At 44.8% G+C, this 20,630-nt stretch overlaps 1 protein-coding gene across 5 annotated transcripts in view; it reads right to left on the bottom strand.

Annotated features, from left to right (window-relative positions):
- The window catches only part of pbrm1 (polybromo 1), a 97,802-nt gene that overhangs the window by 67,468 nt on the left and 9,704 nt on the right, over window positions 1-20,630 (bottom strand). For all 5 annotated transcript variants that reach the window (XM_041191195.1, XM_041191198.1, XM_041191196.1 and 2 more), the window contains 2 exons: window positions 19,497-19,594; window positions 9,085-9,232 (listed from right to left, as the gene is read on the bottom strand). In XM_041191195.1, coding sequence (XP_041047129.1) covers window positions 9,085-9,232; window positions 19,497-19,594 — 246 coding nt within the window. The remainder of the gene's footprint in view (window positions 1-9,084; window positions 9,233-19,496; window positions 19,595-20,630) is intronic.

Raw genomic sequence — 20,630 nt, 5'->3', positions numbered from 1 at the left:
GCCCTCTTACTCTGAGATTATGCCCTCTGGTCCTAGACTTTCCCACAAGGGGAAACAACCTCTCAGCATCTATTCTGTCAAGCCCCCTAAAAATCTTATATGCTTCAATAAAGTCGCCTCTCATTCTTCTAAATCCAATGAGTACTTGCCCAACCGACTCGACCTCTCATAAGAAAATCCCTCCATACCTGGGATCAACCTAGTGAACCTTCTCTGGACTGCCTCCAATGTCAGTATATCTTTCCTTAGATAAGGGGACCAAAAATGTTCACAGTATTCTAGGTGTGGTCTAACTAGCGTTTTGTATAGTTTTAGCAAGACTTACCTATTTTTATACTCCATTTCCTTTGAAATAAAGGCCAACATTCCACATGCCTTACCTATTACCTGAACTTGTATGCTAGTTTTTTGGGATTCATGCATGAAGACCCCCAAATCCCTTGTGCTTTTGTTTTTAAAATTCATTCATGGGATGTGGACATTGCTGGCTATGTCAGCATTTATTGCCCATCCCTAATTGCCCTTGTTCAGAGGGCATTTTTTTTTAAGAGTCAACCACATTGCTATGGGTCTGGAGTCACACGTAGGCCAGACCAGGTGAGAACAGTAGATTTCCTTTCCTAAAGGGCATTAGTGAACCAGATGGGTTTTTATGGCAATTGACAATGGTTTCATGGTCATCATTAGTCTTTTAATTCCAGATATTTATTGAATTCAAATTCAAATGGTGGCATTTGAACCCAGGATCTTACCCTGGGTCTCTGGGTTACCAGTCCAGTGCAAATACCACTTCACTACCGCTTCCCCCTGGAGTGCTGAATCTTTCTTCAGTCTTTCTTCATTTAAATAATATTCAGTTCCTCTAATATTCGTGCCAAAGTGCATAACCTCACACTTTCCCACATTATATTCCATCTGCCATGTTTTTACCCACTTACTTAACCTGTCCATATCCCTCTGTAGCCTCTTAGTGTCATCCTTACCACTTGACTTCCCACTTATTTTTGTGTCATCCGCAAACTTGCCGATAGTACATTCATTTCCCTCATCCAAGTCATTAATATATATTGCAAATAATTGTAGCACTGATCCCTGTGGCGCTCCACTAGTTACAGGCTGCCATCTTGAAAATGCTCCCTGTATCCCAACTCTCTGTCTTCTATTAGTTAGCCAGTCCTCTACCATGTTAATATACTATCCCCAACACCATGGGCTATCTTATTAAGTAGCTTTATGTGCGGTACCTTACTGAACACCTTTTGGAAATCCAATTATATTACATCCACTGGTTCCCCTTTATCTATTCTGCTTGTTACCTCCTCAAAGAATTCTACTAAAATTGTCAGGCATGATTTCCCCTTCATGAAGCCATGCTGACTCTGCTTGATTAGATGACACATTTCTAAATGCTTTTCTATTACATCCTTTACAATAGACTTCAACATTTTCCCGATGCTGTTAGGCTAACTGGTCTACAGTTATCTGTTTTTTTGTCTCCCTCTCTTTTTGAATAAAGCTATTACATTGGCAGTTTTCCAATCCTCTGGGACTTTTCCAGAACCTAAGGACTCTTGGAAGATGCATCCACTATCTCTGCAGCTATTTCCTTTAACATCCTAGGATGCAACCCATCAGATCCAGGTGACTTATTGGCCTTTAGCCCATTAGTTTCCCTAGTACTTTTTCTCTAGTGAAAGTTATTGCATTTAGTTCCTCACCAACTTTTGCCCAATGATTACTTAATATTTTTGGTACGCTATTAGTGTCTTCTACCGTGAAGACTGGTGTAAAGTATTTATTCAACTCCTCTGCTATTTCCTGGTTCCCCATTATTATTTCCCCAGCCTTATTCTCTAAGGGGCCTATATTTTGCGTTTCTCTTCCTTTTGTATAATTAAAGAAGCTCTTACTGTCCATTTTATATTACTAGTTAGTTTATCCTCAGTTTATTTTCTCTCTCTTTCTTATTTTTCAGTCATTTTCTGTTGGTTTTTAAAACTTTCCCAATCTTCTGGCTCACCAATGATCTTTGCCACATTGTATGTTTTTTCTTTCACTTTGATACTATGCTTAACTTCTTGGTCAACCATGGTTGGTTTATCCCCTTCCTACAATCCTTCTTCCTCACTGGGATATATCTTTATTGTGAGTTGTGAATTATTTTCTTAAATGTCTGCCATTATTCATCAACTGTCTTTTCTGCTAAACTCCTTTCCCAGTCCACTCCAGCCAACTCTGCCCTCATTCCTTTGTAATTACCCTTATTTAAGTTTAGCACAGATGTTTCCGAACTAAGTTTCTCATTCTCAAACTGAATGCTAAATTCTAACATGTTATGGTCAGTGTTTCCTAGGGGACCTTTTACTCTGAGATCATTTATTGAACCTGCCTCATTATATATTACCAGATCCAAAACAGCCTGATCGTTGGTTGAATCCACAACATATTGTTCTAGGAAACTGTCTCGAATACACTCTGGGGAGAATTTTTCCGTCGCCGTAAAATGACGCACAGTGATGTCGGGTGCGCATCCCGACGTTGCCACACGCCATCGCGATATTTCGGTGGGTGGGCGTGTGACGATGTCCTTTGCACAACCACCATTAATTAACGGGCCACTTAAGACCCTTGAGGCTCCAATCACCTGGATTTTAAGGCGCCCGTGCGATCTTCAGCTCATCGCATGGGCGCAATGGGCAGACAGGTATCAGAAATTTGCATGAAGCTCATCCACAGGTGGGAGAAAAGGGCTCAGTGGGTTCGCGAATCCAGACATTTAAAAGTTACTGCTCAGAAGTTAGTAAAGCTTGCCTGTGTGAGGTGGAAAAGTTGCAAACGCACAGCAGCTGCTTGGACTGGACTCGTAACCTTGAGGTCAGCACTTTTTAGTGAGGATTTGTTTTGGGGCCTGTAGGTTTCAGGAAGCCTCCCCGAGCCTGGGAATGGGAGGTGATCGCTCCACTGGAGGCACCTCATCTGAGGAGGAAGGGGGGGGGGGCTAGAAGGGGAGAAGGCCAAGAGTGCACTTTCAGCCTGCAGGGGGGCCACCTTTGGGAGGACTGGCACAGGCACAAGGGGTACACAAAAAGGTAGTCCATGGCACAAGGGGCCGCAGAAGACAGCACTATCTTGCTGCCAGGATATACAGAAGGTGAAGCAGCTACCTCAATATCTCTGAGCTGCAATGCCGAAGGAGGCTCCGTCTGTTAAGGGAGACAGTCAACAGTATCTGTCAGATGATTGGTCCAGAGATCTCAGCTAACTGTGTGGGTGGACACCTCATTTCTGAGGCTCTAAAGGTTACAGCTGCCCTCAACTTTGATGCCTCCTGCTCTTTCCAGGAATCGGTGGGTGATCTTTGTGGTCTCTTGCAATCGGCTGTCAAGCAGGTCACAAACACTCTGTTCATGACCTTCATCCACTACTATTGGGACCAGGCAAGCCAGACATGGTGAGCCAGAGGCTTCACAGCGATTGCTGGCTTCCAGGGTGCTACAGACTGTACACATGTGGCCATCAAGGCGCCAGCAGGTGAGCCCGGTGCCTTCGTCAACAGGAAGAGCTTCCACTCCATGAACGTGCAGGTAGTGTGTGATCACCAGATGCAGATCCTGCAAGTCTGCGCAAGGTACCTAGGCAGCTCCCACGATGCCTACATCCTCAGACACTCACAGGTTCCTGGGCTCTTCAGTGCTCTAGCCCTGCTGGATGGATGGCTGCTGGATGACAAGGGCTATCCCCTCAGAAGGTGGCTCATGACGCCTCTCCGCCATCCAAGAACAGAAGCTGAGCAGCGGTATAATAGAAGTCACACCTCCCAAGGGCTGTGGTGGAGTGAGCCATAGTCTTCTCAAAATATGCTGGAACCATTCTGGGGGCACACTGCAGTACCCCCAGATCGAGTATTGCTGATAGTGGTTGCATGCTGCAAAGGGGGACGCTGTGGACGAAGAAGATGTAGACGGAGTGGCTGTGGCTGAACACGATGAGTCCAGCAGTGAGCCCGAGGATGAGAACACACAGGGAAATGATGAGCGGGCACACGCTGACCCAGGCATGCTTCAGGTAGGCAGGGACACCCATGACGCTCTAATCCAAGGAACCCTTAGTTAGCACAGCACATGGATCTCCAACATAAGCCTGGCCTGTAGCCTCCTTCCTGGAGACCATAGTGCAAAATCAGGAGCACTGACGATGGGCCCAGTCAATAAATGTAAATGACATACAAATCACTCATCAAATCTCAGGAATCCATGCACCTGCCCAAGAAAAGAGGCACCCCCAGCCATTTTAGACAACATAATTTTAATGCTGTAATAAAAATCGCTTGAAATAACAGAAATAAAATGGTGTAGCACTTCACATACGATCAGAAGGAACTCATAATGGGGTCAACAAAAAATCACCAGTGATGAACGCGGGGTGTGCCTAAGGTGCTTTCATTTTACATTTGTGGGTGCCACGTCTTTGTGGTGCTCCCTTGCTGTCATTGGCATCTGAGACAGCCTGCTCTATTTGATGTCCTGTTGGCCTGGAGGACCTTGGTGGACGTCCTCTGGTCCGTCAAGCCTGTGCTGGCCCTGCCTGGGAGGGAGCTGCCAGCTCCGCAGCTGGCATGTTCCCAGTCATCACAGCCTCATTCGGTGCTGCGGTCACTGGCAGAGGGGTGGAAAAATTGCCGCCCTCATCTGCAGCGCCCTGAGAGGCACCAGCAGAGGTGACAGGCAGCTGCTCTGCTGACGTGAGGTCCATTCAGCTCTCCCTGCTCACTGTAGATGGATGGGCACCGAGGTGAAATACCTGGTGCCCAAACCACCGCCCACGCAGGCATTGACCACATGAGGTCAATGCCCTTGTGAGGGATTGCAGGTCTGAGCGCAACCCCAGGATCCCCTGATCCTGTCCCTGGGGCTGCCTCTCCATGAGAGTTGCCAATCTCTCCATGGAGGAAGCTTGGCGCTCAGCCATGAGGCTCAATGCATCGACTACGGTCCACAGAGACTCCTCCACCACTGATACCAAGCCAAGCACAGCCTCATGTATCTCCACCGGATAGTCCCACACACCTGGCCGCATCTCATCAGTTGGCTGCACCGCTGACGACTCCAGAGGCTCATCATCAGCGACAGACTGAGCATGTGCCTGGGCCCTTGCAGTCCTCCGACTGCTGGCGCCATCGGCACTCTCTCTCCACCAGCTCCTCCTGCGATTGTGAAGTGCCCTCACTGCTGTGACCCGGAATACTAGCTGAAAATATGATGCCCACCGAGTTGCCAGTATCTGCGTTGGTTGCCTGCCTGGAAGAGATGGTGTGACGCTTCTGATGGTGCAATTTCATGCCCCTCAGATGTCAGAGGGGGCCGCTGCTGCTCTGGGTCCCGGCCCTGTGCTGCTGATGCTGAAAGGAAGAATAAGGATATTCGATCAGTTAGCCTTCCGGCAATGTCAATGTACATGCCTGTCTCCCGGATCATCATGCGCTCATCATTCCACATGCAACGGGCAAGCCATGTTGGTTACGTTACGCACTCAACAATCAGCATTGCCATGGATGTTGGGAGACTACTGGTGATGTGAGTGCTAGCCGTACATACCTGCCCGTGAAACCTCATCCTCTCCGGCTCCAGTGGACCTGGGCGCGTGGCACCTCTCCAGCTCAAGGATCTCCTACTCAAAACGGGTAAGCAGCAAAAGCTGGCCTGGCCCACTGCCAGTCCTCAGCCGCTTGGCGTTGTTAAGAGAATTCTTCTTCTGGAAATGAAAAAATAGCATTGCTAAGGTGATACTTGTACCATCAATCTCCTGGCGGCTGGCCCACCCCAAGCACAGTTGCCCATTGCAGGGGTGCAGTGCATCCTTCCCCCGCTGCTGGCCAGCACTCACACTAACATGCCACATATGGCCTGCATGGCCCCTCCCCCGGCCACATGCTGCCTTTATCACAGTTGGGAGCACACAGTTGTACCTGCCGTTGCAAGGAGGCACAATGACGTGGAGCGCAGAGAGCAGCAGATCCATCTGTGCCACACCAGCTTGAACATCCCCTCCCATCATGTCATCACCCTGACTTCGACATGTCCTGGAGTTCGAGCACTGTGCCTGGGTGCAGATTCTCCAAGTTGCCCCCACCACAGTCATGTGGGTGTCAGTCTATCACATGCTGCGGGTGCAGAACCCATCTTATCACAACCCTCTCAGGCTGACGAACGCATAGGGAATATCTGCTGGGTCGCCCAGCTAAGACACATGCCGTCAATGACTCATTGTACTCAGGCCACTCAGACATGGGTGGGGCACCTGTGGGGGAGAAGCTTATATAATGGGTGAAGTAAACGATGCCAACATGCTACTCACCCTTCCCATGCGCAGCAGGTCATTGAAGTGCTTGTGGCACTGGGCCATGAGCGCCGCACCATGTCGTGGGAGCTCACGACCTCCGCTACCTCCTCCCACACACGCTTGGTCAAGCTGGGTGGCCTCCTCCTACCGTCCTCGGGGATGAGCACCTCCCGCTGTACTGCCACCTCCTCAAGGAGGGCACCAAGACACTCATCTGAAAACCTGGGTGCACAGTGAGCACCCACCCTACCCTCCTGCATGGTTAGCCTCTATATGCCTTGGCCCCGACCTCTGGCCATGTACCACAGCCTTGGAGCGGCTGCAGCTTGGCCTTTAAACAGGGCCCCAGGTCACCATTCGACCCAGCAGCGATTGCCAATCTGCCTCTGCCCACCCACTCCCGCCCACCCAAGAAGTAGCCAAACACGCTGGGCGGGCCTTAATTGGCCTGCCTGCGTAAAATCGGCGGTGGGGCTCCCACATGGCGAAAATTCTCCCCTCTATGAATTCTTGTTCGTGGCTACCTCTGCCAATTTGATGTTCCCAATCTACATGAAGATTAAAAGTCAGCCATGGATTAACGTACTGCCTTTTTTTATATGCCTTCATTATCTCCTGATTTATTCTCTGTTCTACAGTATAGCTAATGTTAGGAGGCCTATAGACTGCTCCCACCTCTTGTTATTTTTACCTCTATCCATATGGATTCTGCATCTTCCAATCCAAGATCATTTCTTGCTATCATACTTATTCCATCTCGTACTAACAAAGCTACCCCACCACCCTTTGCTGCCTGCCTGTCTTTTCAAAAAGTCACATACCCCTGAATATTTAGTTCCCAGCTTTGAGTTCCTTGTAACCACGTCTCCGTAATGGCTGTAAGATCATACCCATTAATCTTTATTTGTGCCGTTAATTGATTTATTTTGTTCCGAATACTACGTGCATTTAAGTAAAGAGCCATTAATTGTATCTTATTACAATTTTTCCCCCTATCACCCTATTTGCTGCTGTTTTTTTTCTCTTTGTACACTCTGTCCCTTCCTGTCACACTCTGGGTATCATTACCTAAGTAGTTGCCCAGCAATGCCGCCATATCCTTTTGCTTTGTAAGCCTACTTATCCCCTCCCCAGAACCCTCCCCAGCTCTATTCAGTTTAAAGCCCTCTCTACAGCCCTAATTATTCGATTCGCCACGACACTGGTCCCAACATGGTTCAAGTGAAGCCCATCTCACCGGAACAGCGCCCTTCCAATCCAGTACTGATGCTAGTGCCCCATGAACTAAAACTCATTCCTTCCACACCAATCTTTGACCTATGCACTTAACTCCCTGACTTTATGCCAGTTTGTCTGTGGAGGTTCTGCTTTTTAATTTAGCTCCTAACTGTTCCAATTCTTTCCGCAGAACTTCCTTTCTAGTCCTATCAATGTTTTTAGTATCAACTTGGACAATGACAACTGGATCCCTCTTCTCCCACTCCAGGTTCCTCTCCAGCCCAGAGGAGATGTCCTTAACCCTGGCACTGGGCTGACAACACAGCCTTCGGGACTCATGCTCACGGCTGCAGAGAACAGTATCTATCCCCCTAATTATACTGTCCCCTACAACTACTATGCTTCTATTTCCTCCACCCATTTGAATGGCTCCCTGTACCATGGTGCCATGGTCAGTTCGTTCATCCTCCCTGCAGTCCCTGTTCTCATCCACACAACTTGCAAGAACCTCGTTTCACCTCAAAAGCTGCGGCTCCTTGAACGCTACCCATACCTTTCTCATCTGCAGTCACATCCTCCTGTCCCTGATCACAGACCAAATTTGAATTATCCAACCTGTGGAGTGTGACCGCCTACTGGAGCAAAGTGTTCAGGTAACTTTCTCCCTCCCTGACCTGGTGCAATGTCTGCAGCTCAGACTCCAGCCCCTTAACTCGGATCAGAAGTTTCTTGAGCTGCAAACAATTATTACGGATGTGTTTGCCCCTGATCACCTTGGTATCCAGCAGCTCTTACGTGCTGCAGCAGCAACGCCTAGCCCGTCCTGCCATCGCTATCTTATTTTTAATTTATTAATTACTTCAGTATCCCTGCTCTTTACACTTTATTGAAATTAATTACTTACACCAGTATCGATCTTATATTTAACAAGCTATTTTTAAGAAAGAGAAAATAAAGATTAGAGACTTAAACACTAACTATAGACCTTAATTTTAATCTAAAGACCAGAAATACTCACCAATCCAGATGCATCCTTTTTAAAAACAATAACATGCATGTAATCATTTGTGTTTTAACTGTATTTCATGTAACAAAAAAAGTAGAGTACTCCCATATCACAAAATTGATTTTAAAAATTCTCTGGAACTTCAAATGCTGAAAATTTGAAATAAAACAGAAAATTTGGGAGATTCCGACATCTGAAAAGAAATAAGGCAGATTGAAATTTTGGCTGGAAAGAAGTCAAACATGAATCTATCCTCTTTTCAATTGCTGATAGATTTGCTGCACACCTTCAAACGTTTGCTTTTATTATAAATATGGTATAAAAATGGTATAATATACCACTTAATTTAAAACAGCTTTCATTTACAGATCAACTCTAACATAGAAACATGTCCAATGTCATTTCACAGAGGCGTGAACAAAACTAAATGGATACCAAGCCAATGAAGGACACATTAGGAGGGATTGCCAAAAGTTTGGTCAAAGGTAGATACAAACCAGTTTAGTTTCAAAGCTCATTACCTTATAGTAGGCCTTTGCATTATTGACCATAAGCTGAAAATCAGAAGTCAACTGATCAACATCATCATATTCCTCCATCTTCAATTTCTGCTGGATCTTCAAAAGATCAATGGGATGGGAGACCACATCATAGTAATCTGGTTGGTTCCTATTTTGTAGCACATTGCAAGATATATATAAAAATACACACACTCTTAAATGTCCATAACTACCATGATCTTCTGCTCAAAGCTAGTTGTTACTAATGTAGCATATTCATTTTATATTTCAATAAGCAGCAATTTATTTCACAATGGTACAAACTCATGAAAATAATTTCATACTCCAAACTATGCACTTCAATGCTCAAGGCACAATATAACTAAGTGCTGCTCACGACAAATTCAATCCAGCAAATTACTGCCCCATCAGCCTACTCTCAATCGTCAACAAAATGATGGTAGGCGTTGTCAACGATGTTACCAAATAGCACTTACTCACCAATAACCAGCTAGCCAACACTCAACCAGCCTTGTCAGTGATGCCCATATCCCATAATGAATAAAAATCAGCTCACAAACCCAAATACATAGCTCCTGACTCCTCATCATCATTGGGATATTTTATACTACATACATGTAAAATCAATAAAAATGTATCTTTTTAGAATTTTAAAAAGGATTCTGACCATCTTTTATACAAATTGTGGCCATGAGAAATTGAACAAAGAGGTGCATTAAGGGGCCCTTTCATTCATTCATTCAAAAGATCTCATATCTCAAATCCCACTCCAAGCTTTGATATAACAAAGGGTCTTCACATATTTCCTAAATTCACTGAAGACAGAGTTGAGAGATATTTTATATCATTTGAAAAGGTAGCTACAAAGCTAAAGTGGCCAAAAGGCACTCTCATTCTGCAGAGTGCGTTGGTCAGGAAGATGTATAGATGTATATTCTTGCCTTTTGGAAGAACAATGCTCAGTGAGGTAGTTAAAACTGCAGTACTTAATGCTTAAAGGCCTGTCCCTGAAGCATATTCTGAAATTTCAGAGAAAGAAAGAAAAGACCGAATGAAAGGTGTAGAATTTGCTAGGGAAAAAGAAATGTTGTTTGATAGGTGATTTTGATCAATGTAGTTAAAACAAACTTTTGAGAATGTGAGGGAGCTAATGATTCTGGACAAATTTCGAAACAGCATCCCAATAGCTATTAGGTCACACCTGGAAGACTGTAGGGTTTCCAAGGTACACAAAGCAACGGTTCTGGCAGATGGGTATGATATATCACATAGGTAGCTAGGGAGCAGATCTCCATTTGTAAACCCACAAGGAAGCTGGAAGAATAGAAGAGAGTCTAGCTTTAGGGAGAAGGCAGCTGTTCCAGTCAATAAAAATGATTGCATAGAGGATAAAAGTGATGTAAAGAAACCAGCATGCTTTCATTGTCGTAAGATGGGGAATGTAAAAGCAAATTGTTAGAAGCTAAACGGTAAACCAGCTGCAGTAACAAGAATGCTTAAGGAGTCTGTGCCAGAAAAGGAAATGGGTATTGAAACAGGAGCAATGGTACAAGTGAAACATGTTCCCTCAGAACCTATTGGAAAGGGGTATGTGGCTCAGGATAGTCATGGGCATTCTTCCTTGAATACTAATAAAGAGTCAGGTTAGGGAAAGTTGGAGAAGATTTGTCTTTAAGAGAGAAGTATTTCCTTACTCCTCTGAGAAACAAGTAAACAAATGAATGTTTTGAGAGATACTGGGGCAGATTAGTCATTGACGATGGCTGACGATATGATTTGCGTTCCAGATGCTTTGATGAAAGAAAAAGTAATAACAGGAAGTATTCATAGGATTTATGATCCTGTTTCCTTGTGTAAAGTCAATTTGCAAAGTGACTTAGTAAATGGAATTGTTACCGTGGCAATTGCTCCTGGGTTACATATTGAAGGGTAGATTTCATATTGGGTAATGATTTGGCCAGTGTAAACAGTAACATGGCTATGACTGTGTTGCAGCAGTTGCCTGAAAACGCTGATCTTGCTAAACTCCCCAAAATTATCATGGTCAAACATGAGGAGCTTATTGCTGAGCAGGAGCAATTGAAGGAAAGGCTGATCTGTGCAGGGAACCAACTTTCATGCACGAAAGATGAGTTTGCTAATGAAAAACGAGAACTGGTGAGAACACTGGTGTATTGGTCACAGGAAGTAGAACACCTGAATGAGGACTTCAAAATGTCTAAATGGTAAACTTGTAGAAGCAAGTTCAACAGATAGATAGTCAATTAAAACTTGATTAACTTTAAATATCAGAAATCTCAATTAAGTATTGTAAAAAAATGCCTTGAACAGGAAAAGAAATTGCTGAAGAATCAAAACAGTTGGTTGATTCCAGAATTAAAAATCAAGATTGATGAATGGTTGGAATTTCGTCGTGAAAAGAGCAATGAAATTCTTGAACTCCAATACAATCTGGAGCATAAAAAGGATGAAATGTGCAGTAATGAAGTTGAAAAGCAGATGAGGAAAATTTTAAGAAACAAATTGAGGATCTAATGAGTAAATTGAAAGAGCCAAAGGAGCAGTCAGTAATCATGGAGGAAAGATTCTGAAATGAATGGAATGCCCATGTGAAGTTGTCAAACTTGTGTCAAGATTCCAAAGATGACTCTGAAACAAAAGCAACTGAACTCACCAGAACAGTTAGATAAAAGTAAAAAACTGCGGATGCTGGAAATCCAAAACAAAAATAAAAATAAAAATACCTGGAAAACCTCAGCAGGTCTGGCAGCATCTGTGGAGAGGAACACAGTTAACATTTTGAGTCCGTATGACTCTTCAACAGAACTAAGTGAAAATAGAAGAGAGGTGAAATATAAGCTGGTTAAAGGAGGGGTAGGACAAGTAGAGCTGGATAGAGGGCCAGTGATAGGTGGAGATAGCCAAAAGATGTCATAGACAAAAGGACAAAGGTGTTGAAGGTGGTGATATTATCTAACGAATGTACTAATTAAGGGTAGAAAGCAGGACAAGCAAGGTACAGATAGCCCTAGTGGAGGTGGGGTGGGGTGAAGGAATCAAAATAGGCTAAAAGCTAGAGATAAAACAATGGATGGAAATACATTTAAAAATAATGGAAATAGGTGGGAAAAGAAAAATCTATATCAATTATTGGAAAAAAAGGGGAGGGATCGGAAAGGGGGTGGGGGATGGAGGAGAGAGTTCATGATCTAAAATTGTTGAACTCAATATTCAGTTTGGAAGGCTGTAAAGTGCCTAGTTGGAAGATGAGGTGCTGTTCCTCCAGTTTGTGTTGAGCTTCACTGGAGCAATGCAGCAGGTCAAGGACGGACATGTGGGCATGAGAGCAGGGTGGAGTGTTGAAATGGCAAGCGACAGGGAGGTCTGGGTCATGCATGCCAACAGACCGAAGGTGTTCTGCAAAGCGGTCACCCAGTCTGCGTTTGGTCTCTCCATTGTAGATGAAACCGCATTGGGAGCAACGAATGCAGTAGACTAAATTGAGTGAAGTGCAAATGAAATGCTGCTTCACTTGAAAGGAGTGTTTGGGCCCTTGGACGGTGAAGAGAGGGGAATTAAAGGGGCAGATGTTGCACCATCTGCGGTTGCATAGGAAGGTGCCGTGGGAGGGAGTTGAGGCGTAGGGGGTGATGGAGGAGTGGACCAGGGTGTCCCTGAGGTAACAATCCCTACGGAATGCTGCCAGAGGGGGTGAAGGGAAGATTTGTTTGGTGGTGGCATCATGCTGGAATTGTTGGAAGTAGCGGAGGATGATCCTTTCAATGCGGAGGAGGGTAGGGTGACACACCGCATGGGCCCCAGTTATGCTTGTCTCTTTATGGGTATATGGAACATTCATTGTTCCAATCCTACTCTGGACCCCTCCCACAACTCTTTCTCCAGTACATCGATGATTGTTTTGGTGCTGTTTCATGCTCTCGTCTGGATCTGGAAAAATTTATTAATTTCACTTCTAATTTCCACCCTTCCATCATTTTCACATGGTCCATCTCTGACACTTCCCTTCCCTTCCTTGACCTCTCTGTCTCAATTTCTGGTGATAGACGGTCCACCAATATCCATTTCAAGCTTACTGACTCCCACAGCCACCTCAACTACAGCTCCTCACACCCCGCTTCCTGTAAGGACTCCATCCCATTCTCTCAGTTCCTTCGCCTCTGTTGCACCTGTTCTGATGATGCCACTTTCAAAAACAGTTCCTCTGACATGTCTTCCTTCTTCCTTAACTGAAGTTTTCTACCAACGGTGGTTGACAGGGCCATCAACCGTGTCCAGCCCATCTCCCGTGCATCCACCCTCACACCTTCCTCTCCCTCCCAGAAACATGATAGGGTCTCCCTTGTCCTCACTTAGCACCCCACCAGTCTCCGCATTCAAAGGATCATCTTCCGCCATTTCCGCCAACTCCAGCATGATGCCACCACAAAATACATCTTCCCTTCACCACCCCCACCCCGGCGGCATTCTGCCAGGATCATTCCCTCCAGGACACCCTGGTCCACTCCTCCATCACCCCCTACACCTCAATCCCCTCCCACGGCACCTTCCCATGCAACCGCAGAAGGAGCAACACCTGCCCCTTTACTGCTCTTCTCCTCAGCGTCCAAGGACCCAAATACTTCTTTCAAGTGAAGCAGCATTTCACTTGCACTTCACTCTATTTAGTCTACTGCATTCGTTGCTCCCAATGCAGTTTCATCTACATTGGAGAGACCAAACGCAGACTGGGTGACTGCTTTGCAGAACACCTTCGATCTGTCGGCAAGCATGATCCAGACCTCCCTGTCGCTTGCCATTTCAACACTCCACCCTGCTCTCATGCCCACATGTCTGTCCTTGGCCTGCTGCATTGCTCCAGTGAAGCTCAACACAAACTGAAGGAACAGCACCTCATCTTCCGACTAGGCACTTTACAGCCTTCCGGACTGAATATTGAGTTCAACAATTTTAGATCATGAACTCTCTCCTCCATCCCCACCCCCTTTCCGACCCCCCCACTGGCTTTTTTCCAATAATTGATATAGATTTTTCTTTTCCCACCTATTTCCATTATTTTTAAATGTATTTCCATCCATTGTTTTATCTCTAGCTTTTAGCCTATTTTGATTCCTTCACCCCACCCTCACTAGGGGTATCTGTACCTTGCTTGTCCTGCTTCCTACCCTTAATTAGCACATTCCTTAGATAATATCATCACCTTCAACACCTCTTTGTCCTTTTGTCTATGACATCTTTTGGTTATCTCCACCTATCACTGGCCCTCTATCCAGCTCTACTTGTCCCCCCACCCCCTTAAACCAGCTTATATTTTACCTCTCTTCTATTTTTACTTAGTTCTGTTGAAGAGTCATACAGACTTGAAACGTTAACTGTGTTCCTCTCCGCAGATGCTGCCAGACCTGCTGAGTTTTTCCACCTATTTTTATTTTTACCAGAACAGTTGCTGGATTGAATGAAAAGATTAACAAGCTTGGAAAAGAATTGAAAAATAAGAGTGTAAACAAATATTTGGATGAAATTGTGAAAGTAGAAGAGATGAAAATTCCATTTTTAAGACCCAACAAGAAGAATATGAACTTGTTCAAAAAATATGTCACATCTCTTGGATAAGCTAGAAAGTGAAACGAGTAAAGAGAAGAAAACTCCTTTGGTGCAGACTTATTCAGTTGGTATTGATAAAAAACATGAAATGATAAAATCGGTTGAGGAAGTAAGTGAAGATGATCATTTTTAAGCTGGTCATCAATCAGACACACATGTTTTTCGTAGTAAATCTAAAGAACCTATTTAAGGTATGGTTCCATTAGCAGAAGAGTAAGAAAAATGTCATGTTCTTTTATTTAAAAATTAACAAACCTATGCAAAAGTCATTTGCATCATATAGCATGACTAATATGCATCCATATGGTCCCACATGGGAGGTTAGTTCAGAAGGTTCAGACACTTGGTATTCATGGAGAGGTTGTAAACTGGATTCGAAATTGGCTGTGTGGGAGAAGACAGAGAGTGGTAGTAGATGATTGCTTCTCAGACTGGAGGCCTGTGACTAGCGGTGTGCCTCAGGGATCTGTGCTGGGACCATTGTTGTTTGTTGTCTATATCAACGATTTGGATGATAATGTGGTGAAATGGATCAGCAAGTTTGCTGATGACACTAAGATTGGAGGTGTTATGGACAGCGAGGAAGGCTTTCAAAGCTTGCAGAGAAATCTGGACCAACTGGAAAAATGGGCCAGAAAATGGCAGATGGAATTTAATGCGGAAAAGTGTGAGGTGTTACATTTTGGCAGGTCAAACCAAGGTAGGACATACACAGTAAATGATAGGGCACTGAGGAGTGTGGAGGAACAAAGGGATCTGGGAATTCAGATACATAGTTCCCTGAAAGTGGCATCACAGGTAGACAAGGTTGTAAAGAAAGCTTTGGCATACTGGCCTTCATAAATCAAAGTATTGAGTATAGGAGTTGGGATGTTATGGTGAGGTTGTATAAGACATTTGTGAGGCCAACTTTGGAGTATTGTGTGCAGTTCTGGTCGCCTAACTACAGGAAGGATATCAGTAAGATTGAGAGAGTGCAGAAAAGATTTACTAGGATGTTGCCAGGTCTTAAGGAGTTGAGTTACAGGGAAAGATTAAACAGGTTAGGACTTTATTCCTTGGAGCGTAGAAGAATAAGGGGAGATATGATAGAAATTTACAAAATTATGAGGGATATAGATAGAGTAAATGCGAGTAGGCTCTTTCCACTTAGACTAGGAGAAATAGACACGGGAGAACATGGCTTTAGGGTGAAAGGGGAAAGGTTTAGGGGGAACATTGGGGGAACTTCTTCACTGAGAGAGTGGTGAGAGTGTGGAACGAGCTACCATCTGACGTGGTAAATGTGGGTTCACTCTTAATTTTTAAGAATAAATTAGATAGATACATGGATGGGAGAGGTCTGGAGGGTTATGGACTAGGTGCAGGTCAATGGGACTAGTGGAATAATATTTCGACAAGAGACCAGAAGGGCCAAATGGCCTGTTTTCTGTGCTGTAGTGTTCTATGGTTCTATATGTGAAGAGGGGAAGACTCCCAGTGTATTGGTTGCAGTTACACCAGAAAGGTAAGAAACCTATGATACAAAATAGAAATACAAGCTGGTCACGATGATTCTAAAGAAAACTTTAATGTATCCTCACTACTTTTGATTGAACATGAAAAGATTAGGGGAAAATCCCTGCACTTATTGATATTTTGTCCAGAGTTTAAAGAGAGGATATAGGAGAAAAGGCAGGTTCTGAGTTATTATAATTCTACGATGTTTAAATCCCGCTAATCCTACTTGTTACATGTACCGGTTTTTGTTTTGGTTAAGCCTTTCTAATTTTATAATACAATCTATGTAATTGTGGAACAAAATGAAAAGCTTGTCTGTACAGTATGTAATAAGCTATTTGTTAGATGTTTGTGAAGTTAAGTACTTCTTCTAAATAAATTTTAAAGCCCTTGTAAGAAACCTTCACCCTTCCAAGGGGTGTGATGAGATCCAACTTACCTTCTCATGGAACAGGGGCTGACAACTCCAAGTCCTGACAGGCCTTGGGAATTTTGTGCATGGGAATAGGTGGCACATGTGCAATCCGACATTCTGTAGTCCTTCGGGCTGAGGACACAGGCCCAGTGTGCCTGCGCAAAAATGGGGTCATGTGGCAAGGAGTTGAGCGCCATAACTGAGAAGAGTGCTAGGCAGGGGATGGGAGGAGGTACCAAAGGGAGAGCAGACAGGGAGAGGCCCCAAAGTTAAGGACAAAAGTAGCAGAGAAAGAGGCTCTAAGCAGAAAAATGGCTGCAGTTGGCAGACTTTAAGTCATGTCAGCTTAGGAGAAGCTGTAGCAATTGAATAGGGCTCAGGAGAAGCACTGGCAAACAAAGAAGGCTCAGGAGAAGCAGGCGAACAAAGAGGGCTCAGGAGAAGCCCTATTGATAAAAGAGGGCTCAGGAGAAGCCCTGGTGATCAAAGAGGGCTCAGGAGAAGCCCTGGCGATCAAAGAGGGCTCAGGAGAAGCCCTGGCGATCAAAGAGGGCTCAGGAGAAGCCCTGGCGATCAAAGAGGACTCAGGAGAAGCCCTGGTGATCAAAGAGGGCTCAGGAGATGCCCTGGTGATCAAAGAGGGCTCAGGAGATGCCCTGGTGATCAAAGAGGGCTCAGGAGAAGCCCTGGTGATCAAAGAGGGCTCAGGAGAAGCCCTGGTGATTGAAGGACGCAGAAGAAGGTTGGTGACTCTGTGTTGTGGACCAATGGGGTCAAGGTAACTCTTTGGAGCAGTACCATCCTGCTCGGCATTGCGAAAGAGCTAAAGTTATGCTTGTGAGTTGGTGGTGGATTGCACTCCTGGGAATCCGGGGAAATGGAGTCTGGGGAGACGAGACTGAATCCCTGCAGATGGGCTATTATCGAGGCCATCCGATTTAGTGTTTACTGACGTCTGAGTGTGTTGCTGAGAATTCCATGGAATCTGGCTTGGTCGCACCTGCCATTTATTGTGCAGTATGGTGTGTTCAAGCATAGTTTGCTTGTCAACTCACTTGTAACTCATAGGGCAGGATTTTGCCCTTAGTGCGGGTGCTCAGCGGGGGGCAGTTGGGAAGCCTACCGCCGCCTGCGATCGGCTCCCATGCTGCGATTTCACGTTAGCAGGCCAATTAAGGAGCATGTGCGCGAAGTACCAATTCAATCTCCTCAGTGAGGAAATAAAATTGTTGTAAAACATGTCCCCTCATGTGACTCTGTCACATGAGGTGGGACATGTTTTTAATTCAAAAATAAAATTTTTATTTGATGTTTATTTACTTTAGGAAACCTCATCACACCCGTGGATGAGGTTTCCTAAAAACTGTCAAGGCTGCTTGGCCTTTTTGCCTGCCCGCCAACCCTTAGGTTGGACGGGCAGCGTAAATTTTAATTTAATTTACTTCTTAATGGCCTTAATAGTCCTTTTAATTGTCAGTGGGCATGCAGCCAACTCTGGCACACGCCCAGCGAACAAAATATTGTGAGACTGCACGATGACGTTGGGACGCTCGCCCGACATCATCACATGTCATTTTACACTTTGGTGGGTGTTGGGCACATGCCCAATAATTCTGCCCATAATAACCCTAAATGTTATAAGGTAGATATTGTAAACTGTTTTATCTTTTTACCCTTGTAAAGTTTATTTTTGTTTGTCCAAAGCCTGTGGAATCTTGTGGTTTTATTCTCTTAGCACATATCTTGAATCTAAACTTTGTCTACTTTAAATAAAAGTTGATGGAATCATACCAAGCATTTGGGGCAGGTTTTTCCAGTCAGCGAGTGGGGGCGGGATCCACTCGCTGATGTGTAAAATGACGTGGGGCTACGTCGGGCACGCGTTCCGACGTCACCCTGCGTCGTTTAGATTTTCAGTTCGGTGGGCGCGCAACCAATTCAGCTGCTCGCCTGCCAAACTGTCAACGGCCTAGTAAGGCCATTAAAAAACTAATTAACATGATTGATGGACCTGCCCGTCCAACCTTAAGGTTGGCAAGCAGGCTGGGAGCCCAGACGTGCTTCTGAGAAAATATGAAACCTTATCCACGGATGGGATGAGGTTTCATGAGGGTATTTAAATTTTTATTAAATGTTTGAATAAAAGCTATGGACAGGTCCCAACTTATGTGACAGTGTCACATGAGGGGACATGCCAGGGAAATTTTTTAATCACCTTTATTGAAAGTTTTAAATCGGAGCCGATCTCCCTGAGACAGCACTTTGTGTGCTCTTACACGTGCATGCGCAAACGAGTGCTCTCCTGGCTGAGGGAATCCACCCCCCAACCCACGCAGGGAGCGCATAGCACTTCCTGGCAGACGTCACGCTGTGTGGGCCTTAATTGGCCCGCCCACATAAAATGACGGTGCACCGCCGAGTGGGAGAACCGATCGGAAGTCTGTCCACCCACGTCCACTCCTGCACTCCCCACCCCCCCACCATTTTCAAGGGGAAATGTTGCCCTTGAGGGGTTCTGGTCCAGGTTCATAACAAACCATTGTCATCAGTAATGCTCTATTAAGAAGGAATATAGGATTTTATGTTTTTCCAAGTGCAAAGGGTATTCCTATTTTCCTTAATCAACAATATTTAACTGGCTGCTTAAACAGACCGAATTAATTATAACAAATTTATAAAAACCAATGTATTTATGTATCAATGAGATAAAAATCTTGAATTAAGTCAATTTTAAGATTATACATATACAAGGAGTCAGCAAAGTTAGACTTCTAAACAGCTTTAGACCTAGACACAAAAAATGTTAGCTTGCTAAAAATCAAGAATATGTTTTTTTTAATGTATTCTGAAAAGATCAGGATTCCCAAAATGCTACCTTCTTTTTGGTGCTCTGATGAAGAGCTCACATAGAAGTCTGCCATGATCATCCTTGTAATCTCGAATGGTATTGTACAGCTCATGGCAAACTGCAATCTGTTGAAAGAAAATGTTTATATCACATAAATGCACAAATGCTTTAGTTGTACAGAACCCAGGCAGATTCTACATTGTATTCAATTTTGGGCAAGGTACCTCAGGAATTATAAATTGGCTTTGGAGAGGCTACAGCACAGATTCACAAGTTAGTAAGGGTTTAAAGGGTTATATTATGAAAACAAGGGCATGATCTAGGTCGGCGAGTGGGGGGAGGGGGGGGTGGGGCACACTCGCTGACGCGTAAAATGAACTCCCGACGTCACCCCGCATCATTTAAATTTTCAGGTCGGCGGGGGCACAGCTGAATCAGCTGTGTGCCCACCGACCTGTCAACGGCCTATTGAGGCCATTGACAAAGTCATTAACCTCATTAATAGACCTGCCCGTCCAACCTTAGTGTTGGCGAGCAGGCCGGGAGCTCTGGCGGGCTTCAGAAAAGGCATGAAACCTTATCCATGGGTGGGATGAGATTTCATGAGGGCTTTTAAAAGTTTAATAAATGTTTGATTTAAAGTGATGGACTTTACCATTTTTAAATTTAACGCCGATCTCCCTGAGGCAGCATTTAGCCTCAGGGAGATCAGTGCACTCTTTCGCGTGCATGCATGAAAGAGCGTACTCTCAGCTGAGGGAATACCCCCTCCCCTGCCAACAAAGGGAGCGCACAGCATGATGCTGGGTGGGCCTTAAAATAGCGGCACACCCCCAATCGGAGGCGCTGATCGGAGGTGCACCTGCCCGCGCCCGCTCCTGCACTTCCCCCCCGACAGGGGGAAAATTCTTCCCATATTGTACCAACTTCACATATTTCCTTGAGCTTAGAAGGATGATCTAATTGAGGTGTTTAAAATTGATAGTGTAGGCAGAGAGAAACAATTTCCTCTGCCAGGGGAATCTAGACCAAGGAGGCACAACCTTAAAATTAGAGCTGAGCCATTTGGGGTTGAAATTAGAGTGGAGGTTTTCACACAAGGGACAGTGGAAATATTTAACTTTCTTCTCTAGATGCCTGTGAACATTGGATAAATTGAAA

This window comes from Carcharodon carcharias, chromosome 7 (assembly GCF_017639515.1).
Source record: "Carcharodon carcharias isolate sCarCar2 chromosome 7, sCarCar2.pri, whole genome shotgun sequence".
Classification (NCBI taxonomy): domain Eukaryota; kingdom Metazoa; phylum Chordata; class Chondrichthyes; order Lamniformes; family Lamnidae; genus Carcharodon; species Carcharodon carcharias.
Note: the sequence above shows the minus strand (reverse complement) of the source record. Positions and strands in the feature narration are given on the sequence as shown.